This window comes from Vigna unguiculata, chromosome 7 (genome assembly GCF_037176805.1).
Source record: "Vigna unguiculata cultivar grain cowpea cultivar isolate G323 ecotype 2 chromosome 7, ASM3717680v1, whole genome shotgun sequence".
Classification (NCBI taxonomy): domain Eukaryota; kingdom Viridiplantae; phylum Streptophyta; class Magnoliopsida; order Fabales; family Fabaceae; genus Vigna; species Vigna unguiculata.
The window spans coordinates 33,813,220-33,840,575 of NC_140798.1; the positions used below are offsets into that span (position 1 = coordinate 33,813,220).

General features: G+C 28.4%; 1 protein-coding gene and 1 long non-coding RNA gene across 2 annotated transcripts; both read right to left on the reverse strand.

Moving 5' to 3' along the window:
* LOC114191449 (sodium/hydrogen exchanger 2) lies at window positions 1–6,235 on the reverse strand. Its single transcript, XM_028080621.2, has 16 exons — window positions 5,934–6,235; window positions 5,702–5,851; window positions 5,016–5,343; window positions 4,304–4,422; window positions 3,491–3,588; window positions 3,322–3,381; window positions 3,198–3,244; window positions 2,922–3,116; window positions 2,732–2,778; window positions 2,021–2,087; window positions 1,830–1,930; window positions 1,641–1,742; window positions 1,232–1,370; window positions 1,088–1,150; window positions 845–928; window positions 1–589 (listed from the first exon to the last, which is right to left on the reverse strand). Exons 3-16 carry the CDS (start codon window positions 5,187–5,189, stop codon window positions 257–259), a joined length of 1,629 nt encoding a protein of 542 aa, XP_027936422.1. The 5' UTR covers window positions 5,190–5,343; window positions 5,702–5,851; window positions 5,934–6,235; the 3' UTR covers window positions 1–256.
* Window positions 6,236–12,153: 5,918 nt separating this feature from the next.
* On the reverse strand, window positions 12,154–13,896 carry LOC114189661 (uncharacterized). Its single transcript, XR_003605714.2, has 3 exons — window positions 13,790–13,896; window positions 13,607–13,678; window positions 12,154–12,459 (listed from the first exon to the last, which is right to left on the reverse strand). It is a non-coding gene; the product is annotated as an uncharacterized LOC114189661 (long non-coding RNA).
* Window positions 13,897–27,356: the final 13,460 nt, after the last annotated feature.

Genomic DNA, 27,356 nt, shown 5'->3' on the forward strand with positions numbered 1-27,356 from the left:
TAAAACTTGAAAAATATTTAGCTTTAGCTATTAAAAGTTTAAATACAATGATAATGGTCAAAGAAATCTAATAATAAAATATTACACTTTAGGAAGGACGCTGGGATGAGTTGAGATGACATATGCTCTCACTTCTCAGTCACTACCCAAAGAACTGACAAAATCTGAGTACGGGATTCTTATACACGCATTGCTTGACCTCCACAAAAATTTATGCAGTTTTACAATACAAATTACATATTTCTTGCCTTTTTCCTCAACGCCATTGATGACCATTACGTTCAGATGGAGAACCAGGTTCTACAGGAACAAAACCCCTTCCACCGAAAACAGGACGCATGAATGCATCATCGAACTTACGCCACAAACGATGAACAGTGTGCGTTGGAGTTCTAAGCAATGCACGGATGCTGCTTGGACGATGGATTGGATCAATATCGACTTCAGAGTCTTGAGCACTCCCAAGAAGTGGGACAGTGGCTGATTTTGGAGTAGATGTATCTGTAGCTATCACGATGTTTATTTCTTTATGATTTGGAGTATGAGGTAGTAAAAGCCTTATGAGTGGCTTAGTCATCAAACCAAACACCTGAGAATTGTCATTACGAAATGTCAGCACCATCTTAAAAAAAAATTTATATAAATATTTAACCATGTCAAATTTGATTAAATTGAGCATCACAAGGTGGAAGAATCAATCTTTTATTATCATAGAAAGCAGGTCAAATGGCTAATCTAATGGAATGAATGGAAGTGATATAGGAAAGACAAAATAGCCTCTGTAATAAAAAGAAATCAATGACACTGTCTCTGGATGTCAGCAACTACAAAACATATATCTTACCACCGTGCTGACAAGTACAACAGTGATGGTGCTAGTGATCATGACTGCATTGCTTCGTAGTGAAGTATGCCCCGACATGGTGAACTGCATTTGAAAAGAGCATCACATTTTAAAGCATCAGGTTATAAGATCCTATCTTCTGTGACCACTGTTCTTTCCTCACTTACCATTGGCAGAATCAGTGGCCAATAATTCAATTTTCCAAAAGACAACAAAACCACTAATAAGCATTGTTGCTCCTACCTGATTATATGCAAGTGCCATTGAAACAGCACCCCTCATAAGACCTGCCCACCAAATAATCACCTAGAAACAAGGCGAAACCTGTCAACAAAACTTAGTACAACAAGAAATCTGGGAAAGACATTGACAGAAATTTAGCCATACTTGCTGTCTGAAGCTAATTTTCTCATTTGGTGATTTTTTAGCCAAGTTGGATATAAAGGATAAGGGGAAAACAAAAGCTGCTCTTCCAACAAGAATTAGGCCCAACAATACTGAACTAGCTGCAATAGATGTTCCAGGACTGCAGAAAGAACCAAGTACAGCAAATTAATTGTTTTTCTAATATAATAAAAAGGAAACATTGAGAAGATTGATGAATGCAGAATAAAAATTCACTAAAGAAAAATAAAAGCTAAAAACACTAGAGAAGAGCTCTCGAGTCACATCAAGTAATACAAGGACCGTTTTAGTAGAGAAGCAGACCTTTTGTGTACATGAAAGAATGCCGTTCAGCAATTTTTCATGAGTGCAAATTAATGAATAGATTATTATTGATGGGTCTAAAGAATACCTATCACTGACGAATTTCCATTTTTCAATGTCCAAGGCATCCATACCAACATAAAGGAAGATAAAGATCTCGGCAACAAATGACAAGGTTGCAAAAGAATGCCTGCAAGGGTTAGATGAAAAATATGTTCAGGAATGTGTAAACTTGAACAGTGTATATAACATGAAGAAATATGTTTAGAAGACATACTTGGTAGTGATTCTTGAACTCTCAGTCACATTATGCCAGGTATAATGAGACATAACAATCCCACAAAAGAATACAGTGAGGATGCCACTTAGATAGCATAGCTGCAGAATATTTAGATACATCAGCACATCATGTTAATGTCAAATGTTGACCCCATCCACAAAATGTTACTAAAATTCTTTAAAACTTACTTCAGCTAGCATGTAGGATAGGTAAGCCATTAACATCATAAGAGCAACCTCACGATCTGTAGAGTGCCTGAAATTAAGAAGAAATGTGTTCAACATCAATAAAGAATTGTTTCAAACCATCCTGTGCCGTGCCTCATAATTACCAAAGAAAGGATCTAAAACCTTGTACTCAAGATAGAACTAACAGATGCACCAAGACTGACAGATACCAAGTTACTAAAAGTCAACTCAACTAACGTGACTTTTTTTCCTAAAAAATAAAAACATGATACAACTTAAAATGACACCAATTCATGCCAAACAATAATTCTGGGATGCACAACGTTTTATAACTCAGTAGAGACCAATGCCTAACAAGTCTTACATTTTTATTGATTTCTATTTTATTTCAGTGGTATGAAATAACTTATGGTGAACAATACAACGTTTAGAATAAAAAAACTCAAATGAACCAGTTAACATACATGGTTCCTTCAAAGTTCAAACAATCAAAACTATTTCGGTGTAGTCTTGTTAAACTGTAAACTTTTGTTCAGTTAACAAACAATACAAAAAATTTAGATTGGATGAAGTGAGAAATTTATTAATTATCATAGAATTGTCCGCAACTTTATTTCACTAAGAATTAACTGCATATCCAATAAAACAATGTAATACCATAACAGTTACTGCTGAACAGACAATGGAAATGGGAAAATGTCAAGAAAATACCTTCCAATATACAGCTTTTTGATAATATAAGCACTGAGTAGACCTGTCTACAAGGTGATGAACAGACATTAGACATAGCCCCAAGTCCATATAAATATTTATGTGCATGCATGCTCAGTGTTGATATAAATTTTGTCTATGATTCAATATGATGCATGCATGACAGAATTAGAGGGAGAAAAACATTTACCAACACTCCAAGCATTGTGCTTGCGACAAATAAATACAAGAAATTGCCCAAAAAGTGCAAAGCTATTGAAGGGTCTATGTGGTTGAGGTCAAAGCTTTGGATTGCATTGAAAAGCACCACTGATGTAGCATCATTCACAACACCTTCCCCAAATACAAGACTGTACAGCAAAGGTGTCTCATCCTGATTTAGCACCTGCATAATCATTCATAAGTTCAGTAACTATAAGTGATACCTTAGTTGTAAGAAAAATGTAAAGAATATATTGCTTCAAACCTGCAATGTGCAAACAGAATCTGTCGCAGCAAATATTGCACCAATTGCTGGAAATTATCATAAATTAGTAGGTCAAAAACCAAATGAGAGATTGCCAAGTAGATGATATTGACAAGTAAAATACCTAGGTAATCCCCTAATTCCAGTGGACCAATATCCAACTTCTCAAAAATTTGCGATGCACCTGAAATAATCCCTCAAATTTAAGTCAAATAACTAGGCAAATTTATTTTCTAACTGCGTCAAATCTTAAATAATAACTTAATAAGTACACGTAAAGCAATAATGCATACCCAAAGTTATGACAGCACAAGATATTAATGTACCAATAGCACCAAACAACATGATGGTCATGAAGTTAACAAAAAACTGCTTCTTTTTCACCTGAAACCTGAAATGAATTACACAGAACCAAATCATAAGAAAAAAATAACTGCAATGTATCATACACGTGAAGTCAAAAGTTAAGATAAAACATGGATTTCAGGACTCGGGACAGGGATTTTAGGAGGGGAAAACAATATGATTCAGGAGTTTTAATTTGGAATTAATACATTTCATGATCATATCATGGATACGTAAACCGATGCTTTTAACTACATAGTCATGAAAGCAATTATCACATATAAAACCACCAATAATATCTACAAGAAAAGTAGAACTTGTTCAAGTCATATTTCAAATAATTGAAGTAATGAATGAAATAGGGAACTTAAACTTAGGACTTGAGTTCTATGTCACTCGTGTAAGTACAAGTGCGCAAGCAAGTCAACTAAGTGGTAGTATCAGGTATTTCAAACAGCCATACTCTAGACATTGAATGAGCTCCTAAAAGTTATCCACCATTATATAACTCTAATTGTGACTAGTTTTTAATTCTGCAGAAAAATGTTATATCCCTCCCCTAAACCCACCCCCAACAAAACCCTCCCAAAGAAAAGAACCACAAACACCAAACGTGCATTAATCATCAACAAGTATACCATTTCAGATTATCATTGGGAAGTTGGGATGCCTGCAAGGAAAAGGGGCAAACCAAAACAACTTCCCTTTTTCTTTAACAACAGAATGATAAATAGATAAAGGTGCTGAAGACGAAAAATTACCCAGCATTGAATATTATAGGCGGCAGAAGGTATATGAAGAAAAGATCTTCACTGAAAACAAGAATATGTGAGCTTTTACCACCACTAAACAGCAAAATGATTACGCCGGTGGAAATACCCTGAGAAAATCAATATGAAATTTAATCATTGTCCAATAAAAACAAGAAAAAGAAAAGCTGCACGAACCATTGTTCAAACTAGGCATCAATACACGCATACCATTGTCTCCTAAAGGATGGCAAAATATTTGGAGGAGTTGGACAATTCAGGTTAAATTAAAAAAATTGATCCTTATACTTTGACACTATTTTCCAGTTAAGTTTCCGCATAAAAGAATCCTACATATTGATTCCTAAATGAAATTTTTTTGCAGATTATTCCCTAGCATTTGTTAACAATGTAAAGGTTTTAAAATATTTTCCCTACAGGAACCAAAGAGAAAAAAACTTCTTAGATGTATGGACCATTCTCACTTTGGAACCCAATCATAAGCAGACAAGAGAAATAATATACAGAGAGTAAATTTATTGTTCTTGTAACATTCTCAAACAACAAAGACCAATTTGTAAACATGTTTGCACGTAGAGGCCGAAATATAGAATTTTCCACAAACGGACCAAGAGGAAAATCAATTTTAGCAGTAAGACTGAAAAATTTAACACAAACTTTTAAATAGCATGGGGCAAATAGCTCAAGGACAGTGCATACTTACAATCATAAGGGCAGTGATAGACTCATTCATCCACCGATTCTCCTCAAGAAGATGGCCAATGACAATACAAGCACAGAGAAGAGCCACAAATAAGTTCATGGAGACAACGGAGGCATGGTCCGAAGTGGATACCATTTGTAATTTTGAAACAACAGAACTGATTTCAAAGACCATTTTGTCCACCCTCCACGATAATAATTGCACAAGCAGATTTTACACAATTCAGATTCCTGCTGAGTCGCCAAGTTCAAACCCAATTTACAATGCAAATCTATTTCTCCGAGGTTCCCATTTTAAGATCTTCACGATCTCGCCATGGAAAAAATCACTGCAATACAGCAACAAACACGCTTTTAAGATTTTCCAAGACAACGAAAAAAAATAAAAAATAACCATCACCTATGATGATTCTATTCCAGAAGCAAACAATAAAAAAGCAAAAGAAAAACAAAAATATTGGGCAAAAATTCATGCAACGAAATTAATCATCAATCCCAAGACAGACAAATAAAAAAGATTTGCATGACTGAATTAAAGTACACAATTCAGAACGGAATCTAAAACATGCAGCAATGATTGTCCCGTTTTTTCCTTCAGCGGTCTTCAACAAAGATGAAACCCAGCCACCACAAAAAAAAAAAAAACAATTTCGCGTGTCAGCGAAGTAAACAAGAGCGATTCCTGACCAGAACTCACGATTGCAGCATTGCGGAGAGGGCACGATTTGGTTAGTGTTGCGGAAACCCGACGAATCCAACTTTCAAAGAACTCGAACAGAGAAAGCCACAAACTAATCTCGTGTTCGAATTCTGGCGTAACTGTAACACGTTTCAGCTCTGAGACAGGGGATCAAGTAAGAAACGAAGGAAAACTAAAAATTGAAAGAAAAAACAAACAAAGAATAAGGAATAAACGTACTTGTAAGCGAACTCGGCTGGGAGAATCAACAAGGAAAATTTTTCTGGTATTGAAACCAAAGCGTGCGAAAAAGAGGGGATTACGAAAGCTCTAGAAATTAGACAGAGAAAGAGGAAAGCGTGTGGACAGACAAAGAGACAGGGACAAGAAAGAAAAAAAAAAAAAGAGAGAGAGAAGAGAAAAGAAAAGAAGAGAAGAGAAGAGATGAAGAAAATGAGATTGATCTATAATTTGTTAACGTGTGGATGGCAAGTAGGAGATTGCTCCGTCGGAGCTGTAGCAGTTGACGCTACGAGTATCAATCAGATTTGGGATTTATAATCATGTGATGGTGTTCTTGTATTCTGGTGTGTCAAACTTTGTTCCCGAAGCATTAATTATTACAATAAACCCAATCCTCATGTAATTAATCTTCCCCTTTTAATCATAATTTTGATAAGATAAAGTTGTAATCATTTAGTACATATTAACTATTTAACGACCGGTTCCTGAGATAATTTCACTAAAATATCTTATCGCAATACCTTAAAAATAATAATATTATGACTTTTTTTTTACTTTATTTTTTATTATTTAATACATAATTTAATGTTAGGTCATTAATTAATATGTCATAATTTTTTTTTAAAGAATCGATGGTCACACTAACCTACATAGATAACAAAAAGAAGAGTTAAAAAATAGAAGTTAAAGTATAATTTTTTATACACTAATCTAGATTTCACACTTATTTAAATAATATATATTTAATACAACATATCAATAATTTGTTCACTGTAGTAACGATAATCTTACAAAATATGTTTAAAAATACTGTTATTAATTGATAGTGTAAAAATTTTAACTTCAACATATGTATGAATGGATCTTTTTAATTGTGAAACTCGTTTTTAAAATGTGTAAATATATACCATTTTATATAGCTCAAATTTATAATAGACAAGATATTTTAAAATATATGAAGTATATTATTTTAAAAATTAAAATTATTTTTTAGAATGTATAAATTATATTTTAAATTTATGGTTATGTATTGATAACGTAAAGATATCAGATTAATATTACTTATAACAATTTTAGTATTATTAAAAAATTAAAAAATATATTAATATGAGTATAAATAAATCAACTCATCTCTTAATAAACATTGAAGTTGATTTCTAATAAATTAATCTTTATAAAAAGTATACCGTTAGTCAAATAAATAAATATAAGAAAGATAAAAAAGGTTAAATATAAAAAAATAAAATTGTAGATAAAATAGATAGAAATCATAAAAAAGAATGAAAATGATACATTCCATAACTTTTTCTAAATAAGATTTATATCATTGATTTTTTTAAGATTATTTTATATTTTAAGTAAATTTTTATATATTTTTTCTTAAAATCTAATTACTTCTTAATTAAGTGATAAGACATAGATAAACATAATGTCAAATATGTTTTTAGTCCCTAAATTTTAATGCGAGATTAAAGTTTGTCTTGTCTGAAACTTTGAGATATTTTAGTCTTCAAATTTTATAAGTAAATGAATAATTCTTTTAATCTAATTGCGATAAAATTTTTTAATGTGTAAAACGTGTTTATTACTAAGCGAGAACATGTCAAACAATATGAACAACTTGAATAGTAACATGAAACATGTTTGACACGTCAAAATTTGATGTAATTTGATTAAAAAAGTATTTTTATTCACTTTTAAAGTTTGAGGACCAAAATATATCAAAGTTTCAAACAATGGCGAATTCTTATTTTGCGTTAAAGTTCATGTATTAAAAACATAAAACATATTTAACCCATAAATATAAATCACAACAATGATAAAAAAAAAAAAAAGACAAGCAAATTTATATTATCTAACTTCAAAATCCAGTTAAGAAATTACACTATAATCAACTTTAGAGGTTTAGCACTCCATGAAGGGTAAAAATAACATAAAGATATAAGAAAATTGGGAAAAGGACATGGAAGGTGGCGAAGAAGTCTAAATTAGATTCCTCATAGGATTTCTTTAATGTGTTTTCTTAAGTCTTTATATAGAAATTGGACTGAATTTTTTTCTTTTTTGTTTTTGTAATCTTTTTTCTTTTAAATAAATTCAATATCTTCAATATTTAGTTGTCATAAAGATTTAAAAATATAAAATGTTGAAGAAGATATTGTCATATTTCAAAAGATTTGACAATTGATATCTTTTGATATTTTATTATATAGTTAAATAAGATAAAATTTTAAAAATATCAATTAAAATATTTAAAGTTAAATTATTCTTACAATAAAAATTATTGAATTTTGAAAGTCTTCTTGTAAAAAAAGTAGAGAAAACTATAAAATCAAATTTTTTTTATTTGTTTCTCTTTCTAGTTTCAGCGGTCATTGTTTCTTCACTTTTTATTGTTTTTCTTGTCTTCTGTATATAATGTTTGACTTGAATTTCTGTAACTTTAATTATTTACTATTATTAACTTTATATTTAAAGAGTAATGAAATTTTTAATCAATTTATTTTTACACACGAAATTAACTTAGTTGCAATTGAATTAATACATCTCAAACTATCTAAAACACATTTATACAACTAAAATAAATTATTTCTAACATATTTTTGTATTAGAATTTAAATAAACATAATTATAACATATTCTCGTTATTGTTTTTTTAAATACAAAAACTAGTTGAGAAGCTAAGAGGCTAGATAAAAATTCAAATTTGCCGTCATCGTCGTGTATACCGTAAGTTAATAACCTAAGTTAGTAAGCTTATAGAACATAGGTTAATTTGTTTGGTATGGTTATTTAAAGTGTATTTTCAAATATATTTATCGTATAGAAAATAGTGAATTAAAGTATATTTATTTGGTAAGTAGTATATTTAAAATTAAATTATCTTAATTTAAAAAAAATATTTAAGTTATTATATTAATTTTAAAAACTTTTATAATTGTTTTATAATTATAGAAAAACATAATTGTATAAATACAATATATTTTCGTATAACTTTTTAATATATTTTTGTTTGATATATTATGTTTATGTTTGTAATTATTGATACACGTAAATTTAAATTGTATTATTTATTAAGATTGCATAACAATTATTTAAATATTTTTAAAATAAAAATTATAATTTGAAAATCTTGTATATGTTTTCATAATATGAAAAATACTTTTGTAAATAAAATACAAATTTATGTAGTTGAGTTAAAGTTATATTTATAATTTCCATAATTTGTCAAAAATATAACTTATACGTCCCTTTTCAGCCAAATATATGTCGTTGTAAGTAAAACTAACATAATTTAATTAAAAGACCTTCTTCATATTTTTAGTTTATTGCCTTATATAATATTTTATCATCTTTTTATTTTATTATATCTTAATATTTCTTTATCCCATAGTGGTGATGTTCTTGGTTAATTGTAAAAATTGTAATTACTCTTATTCAAACAAATATGATATTTAATATAAAAATAAATGAAAAGGATATATGAAGAGAGATAAGATGCAAAATTTCAATCTCTATAATGAATTGTGAGCTTTTCTATGTATAAAAAAAAGAAATAAAAAATTAGAAATTTTCTTTTTTTTGTATAATTAAACCAAAGTTATATATGAATTAATATAAAAAAAATCATATAAGTTTTTAAATTTTTTAAAATTATATATAAATTAATTTTATCTTATTGGTACCATAATTTTCTCTTGCATCTGCCCTACCTGAGTTAGGCATTAAATTATGAAGAGAACCTCACCTTCCCCCACCTTTCAAATTTGTGCACATTTTTATTAAGTGAATTAAAAAAAAAAAAAAAAACGCGTATTCAAAATATACAACTTCACCGTTATCATACTAATATTTATTTTTTTTTTTTTTTTTTGGGAACACCGCTATATTAATTAATACTTTGATAGTATCATCTCAGAATTCGTCAAACTTTAGTACAAATGTTATATATTAATAAATAAATAAAATGCAATTGGGTATACTAAAATATTTTGAAGGTACATTCTTTAAAAATTATTAGTTGAGATCTAAAACACTACAGATAAAATTATTTTAAAAAACATCTTTCTATTATTATATTGTTTGTGTTTAATTGTAAATTTTATTTATAATAATTGAACATAAAAGTAAAGTTTATATATCTTTTCTCTTAATTTTCATGTAAAAGTATGATATGTTTATCTCATTGTATAATTTTTGGATAAATATTTTCAAAACAAATTACAGTTTAAAAAGTTTGAGATTCCTAATAAATTAAAACTAGTTTATCTTTAATTTTAAAAAATTATATATATTTTTAATTTGTAAAGAAGTTAAATTCAATTTATGAAAGATTTGGTTAATAAACGTGTTACTTTTAATTAAGAGGTGAAAAATATGTAAAAGTTTATATTAATATCTTTGAATATGAGTATTGAAGTATTGTGAAGTGTATATGATATTGGTGGTTAATGTGAAGATTATCAGTGAATACCTTGAAATTATTTAATCATATAAGTGGTATTAAATTTTGGGGTAGTTAATACATTTTGTATTTAAACTCGCATTATTCAACTAAATCATATCATTTGTACAATATTTAAATAATGTGAAGTGTATATATTATCGATGGTATTGTTACTATAGTTTAACCTTAAAATAAGTGTATATCGATGGTATTGTTACTATAATTTAACCTTAAAATAAGTGTATATGGATGGTCAAAATTTAGTGAAGATATTATGACAAATAAAAATCTTTGGATCTGATTCGATGCACAAATTTTTCTAAAGTAAAATCAAGTTTTTGTTTTTAATTCAAAATATGAGTTAGTCAAAAGAGTATACCTCATGTTAGTAGCATATAACATGAGATGTAAACTTTTGAGTGAGATAAACACTTGATTTCTAATAGTTAGAATAATGATTAAATTGAAATTATATATATTCCAAATGTTTAGAGTACGGATAAGATGTGATTGTAATATGTATGATTTATTGTATATATGTAAGTAAGGATGACAAGTTGGCAACGAGACGGGGTGGGGATGAGTTTTATTATTTCATATCCATTTTCAAAGAAAAAAAAATCATCCACAACCCTGTACTCATCCAAAAAAAAAACATCTATTCATCCCCATACGCATACCCTTACCCAAAGGATATAACATTTTTATCCCATCACCATTCCTATCGAGTAATGGGTATACACTGTATCCGTTTTCTTACTATTTCAATGTCAATTAATTATTTTTTTGTAAAAAATAAAAAATTACGACAAAAGAAACACATTATTATCAAATATTCAATATCAAAATGATGAATTCTTGTGCTTTCAGTATCAAACATTTATAAAGAAATAATAATTGTATAACTTTCAAATTAAAGTATCACATAAAATTTCCTTAAAAATAAAATATTTATTAAGTTTGCAAACATTAATGAAACAAAGTTAATAAAATTTAAAAATACTTTAAAAAAATTATAAAAAAAGTATCAAAGTTTGAAAATATTTTAAATGTCTTTACTTCCTTACTCCAAATTCTAAGTAAATCTTTTTTTAATACACTAATTGATCCGTATATCTCCTATAGGGCGATATAGAGATCCACCGCCAACAGAGGTATGGGGTTATGAGCGTATGACGAGATTCTCTTACCAACCAAAGTTGTTCGTAAATCGTGTGAATACCCAGACCCCACGCATATGAGGTATGCCGCCGGATATAGGGAGACTATGTGGTCAATGTTCAAAAGATGTGCGATGTTATTTGTAGGATCACGTGACGGGAAGCTGCCACGTGGCTTTATACTTGCGCTTCGTAAAAAGACATTAATAATTGTGGAACAATTCTCACCACTTAAGGGGACATGAACCGAGGTGAGGCAACCTGTGACATATGGATTAGTCAACATATAATCAGTATATAAAGAACAATAGGTAACTGAAAAAGGGAGGAAAATTTCTAAAATTCTTGACACAATACCAAAGAGATAGTAAATGTTTTTGGTCAAACTCGCTTCAGAGTTTAAGTAGGAACATAACAAAAATTGTAATACATCACTTAAATAAAATCTTGTAAAGAACAATCATTAAATTAATAATATCTGAAATTTAGCATATTTATTTCATATTTTTAACTTCAATCTATGTTGGATTGTGATAAACAATATTCATAACGATGACACTAAATTATTATATTATAGTAAATAAAATGTTTTGATGCAATTGTTGTAACGTCCCAAAAACTAAATAACCTCAATTAATAAAACATCACATGCATGAATAGTCAGAGAGTACTGGGTTTAGGGTAAGAATGTATACAATACTTCAAATATCCCCGGTTTTCAAGAAAAGGGCCCCACATGGCCCAACCAGAACTAAACTGAAAGATAACACAAATAAGAATGGTAGATCTTGTTCGTACACAAAAACATAAATAACAGAATCTGCCGGTAATGGGCCCCACGGTGGGCCCAACACTTGTCCAATGCCTCAAGCTGCAGCATCCCTATTTCCATCACCACTGCCAAGAGTTCTCACGTCTGCTCACATCAACGAGGTTGATGATCATTGCAAAGGAAGAGACCACACATAACACACAAGCAAGCAAAAGGGTAAGCTAGCGAAAAGTCATCATACAGGCACACAAAACACCATTCATATTCAATCATACATGACATTTATCCCATGTGAAATACCTATCCATATAAAACCCTAAGATTAAACTATCCGGATACTTAACTGAGGCACCACCACGTGGCAGTGGAATTAGGTCCTAGCAATGAGGCGTCATCGCGAGGCCTTCACGGAATTATACCCTTACAGGAGGCACCACCACGTGGCCTTCGTGGAATTATGCCCTGGCCCTGAGGCACCACCACGACCCCCCGTGAAATTACATCCTTTTGTCGAGGCACCACCAGGGACTCCCCTTAAGAGGGTCCATGGAATTATGTCCAACCTATGAGGCGCCACCAAGATCTCTCACTACAAGAGTCATGGAATTATGCCCTACTCATCCTTTAAACATGTTCCACCCACCAATCAAGAATCTCTCATAATATAAATATCAGGTAAAATTAACAATTCATACAATTCATGCTTTCTAATTCATACCCAATCAACTAACATGCCATTTCCATTTCAAATGTAACACATTAATCATACCATCAACACGCAACCCTTCTAGTAAAGCATTTGGGTCAGATAACAAACCACACATCAATGAATCATTCAACGACAACATCAAAAATTTGTCCGCTGCCTCGCCCAAGCTAACGGGGCTCGCTCAGGCGAGGGGACCCTCTCGCTCAGGCGGATCCCATCTCGCTTAGGCGAGAGCGCGACAAAGGGACAGTGCCTTCTGCGGGGTCTCGCTCAGGCGATCCCCCTTCTCGCCTAAGCGAGATTGTACCTCGCTCAAAATTTAAGCCAGGTCGTCTGGGCGACCTTTCGTGTAGGAAGACTTGGGCGAGCCTTTGTCAGTCTCGCCTAGGCGAGGCATGCTCGCTTGGGCGAGAAAACCAGTACCCGCCATTGTTCTTTTGAGCGACGGTAACCCACACACACCCATGCAGTCCAACATGCATTTCCAACTGATTATATTCACACACAGGCCGCTCAAACATCATATACTCATCAAAACAGGCATATTCTACCGAAGATATGGTAAGGTCTAGCTTCCCTTACCTATAAATGGGCTAGCGGGGAGTTCCGACACACACACAGAGAGCACCACAGTCCTAAGAGTGAGCCAAAAGGCTGAAAACGAGGGGAGCAGATTAGGAACGAGACTACTACAAAGTCCCTACTGTGATCATCGAGAGAAAGGATGCCCAGAGAGGGAGAAGTATGAGCTCGAGATTTACTTACTTGGAGTAGAGCGGAGCTTAGAGTTGTCTTGTCCAAGGGCTGGTATCAAACCCTAGCAGAGGTTCCTGTTGCGAGAGAGAGAGAGAAAAGGGTTTGACGGCTGTGAAAATCTGAGGGCAAGAGAAATGAAAGTGTGAGGGCAGACTTAGGGTCTCCTTTTCCCCCCTTTTTGGGCCAGCCCTTAGGCCCAACCGTTTGGGGCAATCCTAAAAAAACAAGGAAAATAAAACGGGTCTAACAATTGTGGTGATGAAATTGCACTGATGAAATGAGTTAAAAAATAAAAATAATTATATAAAAAATCATCAAAACAATATTCTACATGATAAAGTAAACAACAAATAAACATATTAACAAAGAGTAAAAATGATTAAGTATTGGTCTTAAAAATAATTTGATGCATAATTTAATGAAATCAAATAAAGGGAAACAAATGCTTAACTAAATGTGTGATAAGATGAAAGTAGTGAAATTGTTAAAAGATAACGAAAATTGTTCTAGCAAAACAAAAATTTTTCATATAAAACAAAAATTAAAGATGAAAGAGAATAAAAAAGATAAATAATTATATTACCTACTTAATGTAAGGTTTATGCGTTTGAACATTTAAAATTAATAATCAAATATTTCCATGTAACAATAATAATAAATAAAAGTATTAAAAAATAGTATAAATATTGAAATATAAGACAAAAGATTATTTGTTCTAACAGTAATTAACAATATATTATTTGGCCATAATCAAACAACCATTATGATAAGAGGAAAATACTAACTGGCATCAAGAAAATCCTAATGTCATTAGGACATTGATTAAAGTAAAAATAATTATATTTAATTTTATTATTTTTACATTAAAAATTGAATTAATTAATTTTATTTATTAAAATAATATAAATTTATATAACAGATTTTATAAAAACAAAAATGTCTTTCAAAATTTCTAAACAATATTTCTCATACAAAAAATTTTTAAATTTCTAAGACTTCTATTAGTATGTAAGAAAAAATATATGTTTAATACTTAAAAAGTATCTTAATGGAGACTTAAAATGTTTGAAAGGTAAAGTCTTTAATTAAAAAAAAATCTCTTTGAAAATTATTGTCTTTTCAAATTTTTATGTGATAAAACTATTGTGAAAACATTTCTCATCTTTTAATAATATATTTTGTCACTCTCAAATTATTTTTTTCTTTACGTTTAATTATTTTTTAATTTTTTAATAATATTAAATATAATATCTATCCAATAAATTATTAATTAAAATTGTATATTACTTATAAATATTTTTATCTTTTAAATAAAATAAAATAATATTTATAATAATTAAATCAAAATTTATTTATTATTATAATTAATTATATACTTTATAAAATTCAAAATATATTAATTATTTTTAACTAGTTATACTCCATAATATAAATATATGAAAAGATACTTAAATATTATTAAAAGGTATGGAGTTAGTACAACATCATTCAAAATAATTTCTTATCGTCGTTAATGCAACCTCTTTATTCATGAGTCATTTACTGCGCATTCATTGGCTGGGAAATTCCGCGTTTTAATCACACAAAAAATATCAAGTGTTTTTTTTTTTGAAACTCTTTTAATTAATTTTAATTTTTATTGAATTTTAATTAATTGAGTAAATTAATTAAACTTAATGACTTCTGTCAAAAGAAAGTCATTCAATTCATTTTTCATTTTATTTTTAAATTATAAACTATATGTACATTTTTCTATCTCTAATATTATTATCATAATTCTTAATTTTTAAAATGAATTCATTCCCAAATTAATTTTTTTTAATATTATTTTATTCTTGTATTTAAAAGTACATTTCAGATGTTACTCCGCAGATTAACCAGTCAAAATCCAAAATATATTTCACCTTATATTTTAAAATACCCATTATACATGCAAAACTATTATAGTATTCCAAATTAAATTCTTAGTTGAGTAATACATGGAAAACTATTATTATGAAAGTAAATAGAATATCAATGTAATTTGAAAAAAAAAAAAACAACATTATTTTAGCCTCTTGATCTCAAGGTTTCTATTACATACATTTTGTATTATTTTATTTATAATTTCCCCGTCATATCATTCCCTAGCTAACTACAATAATTTCCCTGTCAACCTGTCAATTGTCGTGAAGAATACTAAATAGAAACCCTTGAACAAAGTCTTGCATTTGAACGGTGTGAATGTTTATACAGTATTTTATATAATATATTTAACATTCATAAAGTTTAAATATATAAAAATGAACATACTGAAATCTAGATCCCAAGTCCAATATTCCTTAAATATACATTATTTCAGAACTTACAGCTCTTTGACTCCACATATTCTCAGGTCCATATTTATTATGTTGTCATCAAACAATAAAAATATGTTGATATTGTATATTATAATTTTTTTTAATATATTTCAAAAATATAAAAAAAGTTACAATCAGTATATTTTGAGGATATATTAGTGATATAAAAAGAAATCTAATAAAAAAAAATATAAATTTAACATTTTTATTCAAAACCTCAACAGGGTTTCCAAAACCCACAATATACTTCTTCAATATGTAAATATTTTTCACAGAAGATGAATAAAATCAATTAAATTTATTTTTAATAGAATGGAGAAACACAAATAAAATATTAGTCGAATTGAATTTAACTTCTAAATCCTGTATCCATATAGATTAATATCTCAACAAATTAAAGTTAGATTATACTAGATGAATTATATGAAAGATGATAAAAGTTTTGAAAAGATAATGTAATGTATGGTCTACCGTTATCGGTCAGGCAACTCAAGGATAAAAGTTTTGTTACAGGTAGATCATTTCTTGGATTGTTGATGTGGTAATCTCTCCGGAGTGTTTTAAGGGAGTTCGCGACCGAATGGCTTCCGCGTTCATTTTAGTTGAACTTTGTCTCCACATTTATGGAGACAATCGCCAGGACGCATGGTCCTCCGATTGGGCGGCCGCACCAAAATTAAATCACTAAGTTAAAAAGTAAATTAAAGTAATATAAGTCACTAATCAAATTTAAGAAGCAATTGGACCATGATTAAGAAAACCCTGACCCATACCAAAAACTATAAATAGGAGTCCAAGTTAAGTTGATGAGGACTTTTGACTCGCATTTATTACAACATTAATTGCACTATCCCAATCAGACTTGAATTGACTTCAGTATCAGAACCCTTTTAAACAGGTATCCCGATCGTCTGGACAACCGAGCGGGAGAAAGAACGAGACAGCAAACGGAAGAAACAAATTTCATATGTACTTAGTCCCTATACCCGAAACATGTAAGTATAATCATTATTATTTTTTATTTTATAAATAATTTTAATGAACACACAATTGCTAAATTTAAAACTATCAAAAAATACAATGTTAATTTGTTTCAATTTCTTAAAAGATTTTTTAATATATACTAATTTTTTAAAAATTATGACTAAATAAATGTGGTTACGTTAAATTATTCACGGACCGACCCCAGTGTTTGTTTTCATTTTAAATACGACACCTCAAATCCATTTTTTCATCAAAACGGGACACCTCATTCCACTTATATAAGTGGGGCTATGTATCAATTAGACCAATTGCGTGATTCAATTGTTCTCTTCTAACTTTTTTATTCATCATTATCGCATTGAAAACAAAGCACAAATTATCAAAACATTACAAGTTCTGCATTCCCAGCCCCACATGGATGTTTCTCTTTCGATTCCGATCCATTATTGTTAAATTTTGTTAGATTTGAATTTGTGAAATTAAATTTTTGGATTTAATGGCTGGCATTTCTAAAGTTCTTTTTATTCATATTCATGCTATTAATAAACAAAAGTCTTGTCATGTGATAATGGTTAGGTTAAGTGTTTTCTTTTTTGGGCATGTAAACCTAAATAGTTCCACATTTTATTATGATTACAAACATAAAATTTATACGTTGATTATTTTACTTTTAAGACATGTGGTTTTGTATGGTTTTATATCTAACTTATTTAATTCATTGATCTCGACCTAAACATAAAATTTTTAAATGGAATTCAACCATTTAACTCTAAATATATTCCAAAACATGTGAAATTATATTAATATAAAGTTTTTAAAACCTAAATAGTTACACATGTTATGATTACAAATACAAAAATTGTAAGTTCATTATTTTACCGTTAAGACATGTGGTTTTGGATGGTTTTATATCTAACTTATTTAATTCCTTCTCGATCTAAACATAAAATTTTAGACAGAATTCAACCATTTTAACTCTAAATATATTTCGAAACATGTGAAATCATATTAATATAATTTTTTTTTAAATCATAAATATTCTACATGTTATGAATACAAATACAAAATTTATAAATTGATTATTTTACTCTTAAGACATGTGGTTTTTGATGGTTTTATATGTAACTTATTTAATTCCTTCTCGATCTAAACATAAATTTTTTAAATGGAATTCAACCATTTTAACTCTAAATATATTTCAAAACATGTGAAATCCTATTAATATAAAAAGATTTCAAAACCCAAACTTAACATGTGTGCATAAACACGGGTATAGTAATCAAAATATATATAAAACTTTTTTTCTCCTTTTTTATGAAAAGACATTTGGTTAACGGAGATCTCATGAAAATTAATGGCCTCAGTGATCACGGGGGATCCATCTTAAATTACTTTTCCATTTTTATTTAATGTTTTCTTGTTGGTAAAGCATGAAAGAGAAAAAGTAGAAGAAAAAAAAAGGAGAGAAAAGACTGATTTCGTTGAAAAAAAGAAGTGAAACTCATATCTTGATTTTGTTTCTGTGTGAGAGTAACTAAAGAAAAAAAATTCCGAAAAAATAAGGTATAATTAATTATGTTTAAATTTATTTCATGTTATCGATTTTATTAACCGTTTTATACAAAAAAATAATATTTTAGAAGTAATAGTGATTTTAAAATAATGAGACTCGATTAATTTAATATTATAAGACTTCAGTATAAACAACTTTATTATAAACGACTTTCTTTATTTTAAAACATACAATCTTTTTAAAAACTTTTTTTTTCACTTTTCTAGACTTCTTTGACTTCTTTTTGGAAATTCTCATATTCTGTTCATTTGTTTGAAGATCGGAGACCGCTGGGATGATCCTCTTGGTGAAATCTTCCTTTATGTCCGATCAGTTCCTTCAATCGTGTAAGTTGAATTTTTGCTCATCTTCCTGTGGGTCTTCTATGTTCTGTCTCGCATGTCTTTTTTGGTTGCTTATGAGGTTTTAATAATCAATATGAGTCTTTGTTGGTCAGTGATCATAACAATATAGGTATAAGTAGAGCATCTTGTGGGGCTAAAGATGTATTGATGTTCCTATAATTGTTAGAGTCTGTTGAGTCGTTTTGTCAGGTAAGGAAAGCCAGTGCTACAAGAAAACTTCTAAATAGTGACCAATGTTAGGGACCAATACATATTAGTAACTATAGTGACCAATTTACAAAACTAGAAGTTATTGGCTACAAAAATAGTCACTATTATAAATAAAAAATTATAAATGGTCACTAAATTGGTCTTTAAAATTAGTAATCATGGTTTTACCTACCAAAGAAAATTGGTCACTAAAAATTAACTACCTAGATTTTGGCTACCAAAGTGAATTAGTTTATAAATTAGTCTCTAATTAATTAGTGACCAATTATAATTTTTTATTTATAATAGTGACTATTTCAGTAACCAATAATTTTTAATTTTGTAAGTTGGTATCTAAATTGGTCACGATAGTGACTAATTATTTTTGGTTTTAAAATTGGTTTCTAATTGAGGATTTTTTATTTTGTGGTGTAGGTTTTTGTGGAAATTTCAAAATGAACTGTTCATCTTGTTATTTAATTATGATTTGGTGTGTTGAATTGATGGGTGCATGTGAAATTGTTGTGGTATATGTTTCTAAAGGTTGGGTGCTGAGAATAGGGTGAGAATTTGTTATTTATGCTCAAGCGAGAGAAATATAGCTCAAACAAAAATAGCTAGAATTACACTTTGCTCTTTGTTCGAGTTGTCACTAAAGTGACAACTTCTCGCTCAAGCGACAAGCTTCTCACTTAGGGGAGAAAACCACTCTAACTGCTTTTTTCTCTGTTTAATTATCGCTTAGGTGACAACTATGTCGCTCAAGCGAGAGCCCTTATCGCATCGAGCAAGAATATCTCACCCAAGCGAGAATGCTACAGTGGTTTATTTTAGTTTCTGTAAAAATCTCGCTCAAGCAACAACAATCTCGCTCAAGCGACAACAATCTCGCTCAAGCGAAACCTTGTGTTGTTTTAATTTCTTATTTTAATATGTGATTGACTAAGATAATTATGAAAATATGATGTATGAAGCTACACATGAATGATGTTGGTATGTTGAGCCTTGACTTGATATGTTTTTGTATAAATGTGAATGATTGAGATGTGAATATTAAAATGTGATTAAGGATGTATATGATTGTGAAAGTATTGTTGTGAAACTGTGATCATAATGAGTTTGTTAATATATATATATATATATATATATATATATATATATATATATATATATATATATATATATATATATATGAGCATTGTATGTGTTTGATGTAATTCCATGGGTCTGATGGAGAAATTTTATGGTGGTGTTATTTTAGTGTATGTATTGAATTATGGATTCAAGTTAAGTGACATTCTGAAACTCTAATGATCATTCACACTCAAATAGAGTAGAATGAATCATGTTGTGAGAGTAGGAGGAGGTCCTAGTCTATGACAGGATAATGACATTAGATAATGATGGATTAACCTTGTGCGTGGTAGGGTGAAACTCATTGACAATGACTATGCAGAGTAGTGAGGCCACCACAAATGCAAGTCTCTAGTAATTCCAATTCCAAATGCATGTATCCAGATAATTGAGTTTAATATCAGTTGTCAGTGTGCAATTATGTGAATTATTGTAATTTGTCCATGTATGACTTATAATTGATATGATTTAAATGGTCTTAGGATAATTCTTTTGTATACTAACTTACCCTTGCACTTTGTGGTCTTGTGTTGTTTTATTCTTTTGATCATCATTCTGGTGAGGGCACTTAAAGATGCAGGTTTAGAGACATCTCTGAAAGATGAAAAGTTTGTAGTTAAAGTTGTGAGATTTCAATGGATGTATGAATGGTTAGTATGTTCGGCATATATATATTTTTGTAGGTTTGGTGTTGTTGTATAAATGACACATTTTTATAGGGATAATAATATTTTAATCAAAATTTTTTGACCAACTTTTAATCCACCACTCCGATTATCCTTTAATTATATATTTTAATTTTTTTAATGGTGTGATGTGATGATCTAAAGGTGATTGAAGTGATGGGTTAAAAGTGAGTCAAAAAAAGTATATTAAAATATCATTATTTTTGTTATAGTTTGAACTCTTAAAGGACTATACTAATATATTTTTTTATTCTGATAATATGTCTTTGAATATTATTATGAAATGTATTTTTTTATTATTTTTATACTTGGATGTTACATTGGATATATATTTTTTCAAATATTTTAATTTAATATCGTAAAAATAATCATTATACTAATAATAATAATAATAAATAAAACAGTATTGTAGTAAAATATTGTCTTCGTTTTCTTTCTTCATATTTATTTATTTATCTTTTTTCTTCTTTATTAAATGAAGCATTAATTTTTTATAAGATCATTGAGTTGAAATTTGAAAATAAGGTGTAGAAGCATAATTCTAAATTTAAATTTGTATTTTTATGAATAATTGGCGTGAAGGTTATTGAGATTTATTATTATTCGTAGAACTTAATGTACGGTGGATGGAGGAGTGTAATAATGACGGTTGGGTTATTACAGGCAACAATTGAAAGAAAGGTCTGAGAGGCACATAACATCATGATTTGTTCCTTTTATTCGCATTAACTCCTCAACTTCAAACTTGTTGGGATTTTTGTTCAACGTACCAAGCTTCTTCTTAGTATGTGTTTGGATATATATGCCATTGTATAATTTATTTAATATCTTTTTTCACATCGATTTAAAAGATAAAAATTACTCTCAAATTTTTATTGAATTAAAAGTTAATTTTTATAGTTTGATCGAGTACGATGGAAGTTTTACATCGACTAAAGATAAGATAATCTCATAATATGTGAGTGTGTGTAAATCTCACCCTATAAACTAATTTTGTGAGTTAAATTAGACTTAAAATCTATCTTTTAACATAATATCATATTAAAGTCCACTTTTTAACAGAGTCAACTAATTTTTGAGAGAACTTGCAGTTAATTTGTGGTTCTGAAATTTGTATTAGTTTAGTAAAGGTGATTCTTTTAAAATAAGACTTAAAATTAGTATGTAAATTAAAATTTTAATTGTTTATAGATTTATGTGTAAATTATATTTTTTATTTAAATTGTTTCTTGTAAAATTTACTATAACTTTTTTATGTTTTTAATTTTTTTCTTTATAGAAAGATATGAATAATTAAAATCAATAAATTAAATTTTTAATTTAATTAAGGTTTTTTTTTTCTCTTTTCACATCTAAAGTTTTTTTTTGTTAAGTATGTTTTTAGTCCATTAATTTTGATCTGAAATTGAAGTTTGTTCCAGTTCGAAACTTTGATACATTTTGGTTCTCAAACTTTTAAAGATGAATGAATATAGTCATTTTAACCCAATTATCTTAATTTTGTTGACATGTTAAACGCGTTTTATGTTAGCATTTGAGTTATTTACATCATTTGGTATATTTTCGTCTCAATATCTGCTAAAAAACGCATTTGACACATCAAAAATTTAACACAATTGAGTTAAAATGACTATACCATTCATTTTAAAATTTTGAGGACCAACATATATCAAAATATCAGATAGCGACTTCTTATTTCATATCAAAATTAAGGGACTAACAACATTCATAACATTTTTATCCCCTCTATCCTAATCACGTGCGAAGAGTTTTGTTACCGTATACAGAGACGAATGTTATAAGGGGTAGACGGGGGGCCACCACCCCCTCCCCCAAATTTTTTGAATTTTTTTTACATTATTTATATTTTAAATTTTTTAAATTATGTAAATTTTTTAATTTTAAAAAATTGTATGTATCTTTTTAAATTAAGTTAATATTATATTAAAAATTAATAAAAATTAAATTAAGTATTTTTATTTATTTTATAAGGTACAACAATAAATAATAAAACATAAAATCAAATATATATATATATATATATAATTATTAAGATATTTTTTATTTTTTCTCTCATTGTCTTTTGCATTTTTTATATGTTGTATTGATCTCTCATGCTTATTTATTTTCTTTTGCTACTAAAAAAAAATTAGACGTAAACTAATCATTTTTTCATATCTCCTCTTCTATTCTTAAATAAGTAAATAAAAAGTTAACTTTCTTTTGTCTCTAGTGAAATATTTGTTTAACATTTAGTACTATTTTTTATCTCATGACCTTTTTGTATATTTATTTTTTATTAATATAGAAGATGAAACAATATACTATGTGATTTTTCATAGTCGATTTTTAATTCTAACTTGATTATCATGGTTTTTTTAGTAATTATGTCTCTCAACTTTTGATTAGATTATTATAAATTATTTTCTAGTCTTAAACTTATTTTTTAAATAGGTATGTTGATGAAAATAAAAGAATAAATTTATTCTTTAAAATTGATAGAGAAACTACCGGTGAAGATGAAAACATGATAATATGGTTGTTCATCGCATAACAATAAAATGAAAGCTTGTGAAGACTTTTTGAATCAAATGCACGTTAATAAAATGGAAGATGAATATTTTGCAGATAATTTAGTTATTTACATCAAAAAAAATTAACTGAAAAAGTTAATTATGATTCAATTACCATAAGTTTAAAAATATGAAAATACGATAGACATTCCTTTATATATCTGTAATTTATTTGATAATTATAAATATACTAGATTATGTATTCATTTTAATTGAATTAGTCACAATAATATTAAATATATAAATTTTGAGTATATTATTTTGTCTTCCCAAACCTTTTGGTGAAGATCCGCCAATATAAAAGTAAATCTTAATACATTAAATTTATAATGAAATATTTATTTGTAAATCAAACATATAAAAGTTGGTGAGGCTTTTTTTAACTTTTTTGATATTCTTAGAATATTTTTTTAAAAAAAAATACATAAATTGAGATAAGAGAAACGGGTAATTGTATTTTATTTTAATTAATTTATATTATTTAAATTAAGTCTATATTGTTAGTTAAGTCGATATTATTTAAATAAAATCTATATAAATATAATTTAAATATTATTGATTATTGTGATGTATATATAAAGACATCTTATCATTTACACTTTTTAATAATGCAAGCTTATGGTTTATTTTAATTTTGAAAATATTGTTAATAAATTCAAAAAATAACATAGAAGTAAAAATCATTAGAATTAAGAGGAACAACTATTAAATTAACCAACATAGTTCACAAGTTTTTTTTTTAACAACAATTGTTAGTGGTTAAGAGAAGTTGGACCCACAACCTCAAATCTCCTTTCCAACTTTATTACTAAAACTTCTTATAATTCTTGATCACAAGTATTTATTTTGATAAGTATTGAATCTATTGGACACGAGAACAAAAGGATAAATATGATAATAGAAAAAACTTCATTAAATTTTAAATCCACAAAAATTTGTATATTTTTTATTCAATGTATATTAAAATTTTGTATACATTGAATATTTTATATTTTTATATTTTTTTAGCTAAGTATCTATTATTTAATTATTTTTGTTAACTAGATAAGTTGAGTGTTATCTTGCTTACTTATTTTTAGATGCAAAAATATATGAGATTTTAGAGTTAACATAATATTATATTTTGAATAATGTAAAATAACAAGTAAGGATTATTGATTTTATTGAAAAAAAAATGTTGAACAATAAAAATAGTTTCATCAATAAGAGTAATAGAAACAATTTCTTGATTGCCGTAAGTGATGATGTGCAAGTTTACAACCTCATTATCTAAAATATATTTAATAAAAGCAATAACATTAAAATTCAAATAAAAATATAAAAAAATTTAAATATTCAATAAAATATCAATTAAAAATATCCAAATGAAAAATATCATGATTTAATTACGATTTTTTAAAATTAAGTTACATTTTCTTGGTATGTCAGGAAAAAAGATAAAATTATGTAATATATTGTGTATATTTTTGGTTTCTTGATTGGAACCTTTTCCTTATAATATTTGTCATTTTCATATTGTATTGGTTCAATTATTACATACTCGCCTTATAAAATGCATTTTCCCAAGTATTAATTTTAATATCCTTTACCCTAGTTAAAATTTTGGACTTTCCGAACCATTAATAACTAATTATTTGGGTTCGAAAAAAAAAATGAGAAAAATAAAGAAAGAAAAGTATAAAGAAATTTTAAAAGAAAATTAATGATAGATGAAGTTCACAATATTTTTTCTTTTACTTACTTGTGTGTGTATACAAAAGAATATAACTCAATTGTTTAGTACTAATTCTTTGTTGTCCATAACTCCCTCATACACATTCATATGTTCATTAATTTCTATCATTATAATCCTGAAATGTAAGACATCAATAATTAAATGTCCACAAATATGATCCTCAATGATCCATAAAACTTTGACATTTTGACTTTATTTCCGAAAGACTCATGTATTAAGTAGATTCAAAGATTATGTACCTATCATATCATTTCACACTCCTAAAGAGCAAGCTCTCACAAAGCAATAACTTAGGACCAATGTCCTCCTCAAGTATGGTAGGATAAATTCTTTGTACTTGTGTGATTCAATCATGTTTCATTATGAAGCACCGGATTATAGGAACCTCCTTCGATCCTGACAACTATATATTTTTCTCTATGTGAGTTGGATACTAGCAAAGTCAGGATAATCTCATCAAATCACACCTTAAACTCAATATCAATTTAGCACTTCCTCCTTGGAAGTCACACACCCTCATCGTCTATACAACCAAGAAATCATACATATCATATGGCATTATTTATTATTGTCAAGGAAACAACACATGCATAATTAAAGCAATCTAAACATGCAATTTATCCAATAAAAAGGCAGTGCTCGATCAAAAAATCCTTGGTACCCAATGCCATAATTCTTTAGTGCTCCTTGGAATTTAATTCCATGTGGCGCCCAACGCCAGGCTCTTGGCTCCCAACGCTACTCTGAAGTGCCTAGCGATGTCCATTGGGTGTCCAACCCCAACTTCTCTGGAGCTTAATGCCAAGCGAGTGCCCAATGGTCCCAGGGTAGTCCCCAATGCTCAAAACTACTAGAAGTCACTGTTAAGTGAGAGCTCAACGGTCCTAGGTCAGTGCCTAACTCCTTAAACCACTAGAACTCACAGTCAAGTGAGCGCCCCGGTTTCAGGGTAGCTTCCAATGCCCTAAACCTCTAGAGTTCACAAACTTGAGTTCTCTACTTGGCGCCTAACGATTCTATGGTACCATTCAACACTATATAAAAGCAAATCCTAATTTAATTAAAATAGGTTATTCGATTTGCCTATCTAGACAATTCTAGTCCATCCTTAATTTGTTCAAAATGCCTTATTTTAGTTCAAAAGATACGTGAGATAGAGCAAATTTCATAATCCTACTATAATCAAATCAATTCCACACACAAAATTTCTATTCAAACAAACAACCAATTTAATATACTAACAATTTTAGTTCATCGTCAACATCAATTTATTAAATAGAACTTAATTAATATAATTGAAGTAGCTTCCCTTACCTTAAAAAGGAGATTCTTTTCACTCATAGAGACTCCTCACATTCAAAATATTGAAGTAGCTCTAACTACACAAAAAAAGTTCAAGATTAATTATCTTAACACACCCTCAAAACCACAAAATAGTAGAAAATCAAACTGAACAACCTAAAGTCCCATACAACAGAATAAAGAATTGGCTCAAGAAAAAAGAGAAAAGAAGTGATTTTATTCTCTATTCACAAATCTGATAAACAAATTTGTTAGTCTTCGATGTCAAGAGTTAAAAGGTAGACTCAAATTTGTTAGTCTTCGATGTCAAGAGTTAAAAGATAGACTCAAATATTCACACAAATAAAAAATGAATTAAAAACTTAGAGAATTGATAATGGAGATTTAAAGAAAAGTTGCTAGATAGATAAAAGTTTATAAAATAAAACTCATTTTAATAAAATTTTATATATAATTTACACTTTTAATAATAAAATTCAACTATTAACCAATTTTTTTAAATCTATCACAATATATATATATATATATATATATATATATATATAAACAATTCATTATTAAATAAAAGTTATAAAAATTACTAGTGACAATATTCAACACATTTTATTTTGTTTCATATTTGACCCATAAAAAGTGGGACAAACTAATTTAAAAATAAAATTTGTGGGTTAACACATTATCTATGCCATACAATTATACAATTGTGAATTTATGTAC

What these genes read in the sequence shown, in the direction of transcription:
- LOC114191449 (XM_028080621.2), bottom strand. Translation starts at nt 5,189, where the DNA reads ATGGTCTTTGAAATCAGTTCTGTTGTTTCAAAATTACAAATGGTATCC. An exon ending in GGAATTAGGGGATTACCTAG is followed by an intron (nt 3,245 to 3,321) that starts GTATTTTACTTG and finishes GATAATTTCCAG; the next exon opens with CAATTGGTGCAATATTTGCT. An exon ending in TGGCACTTGCATATAATCAG is followed by an intron (nt 929 to 1,087) that starts GTAGGAGCAACA and finishes TTTCAAATGCAG; the next exon opens with TTCACCATGTCGGGGCATAC.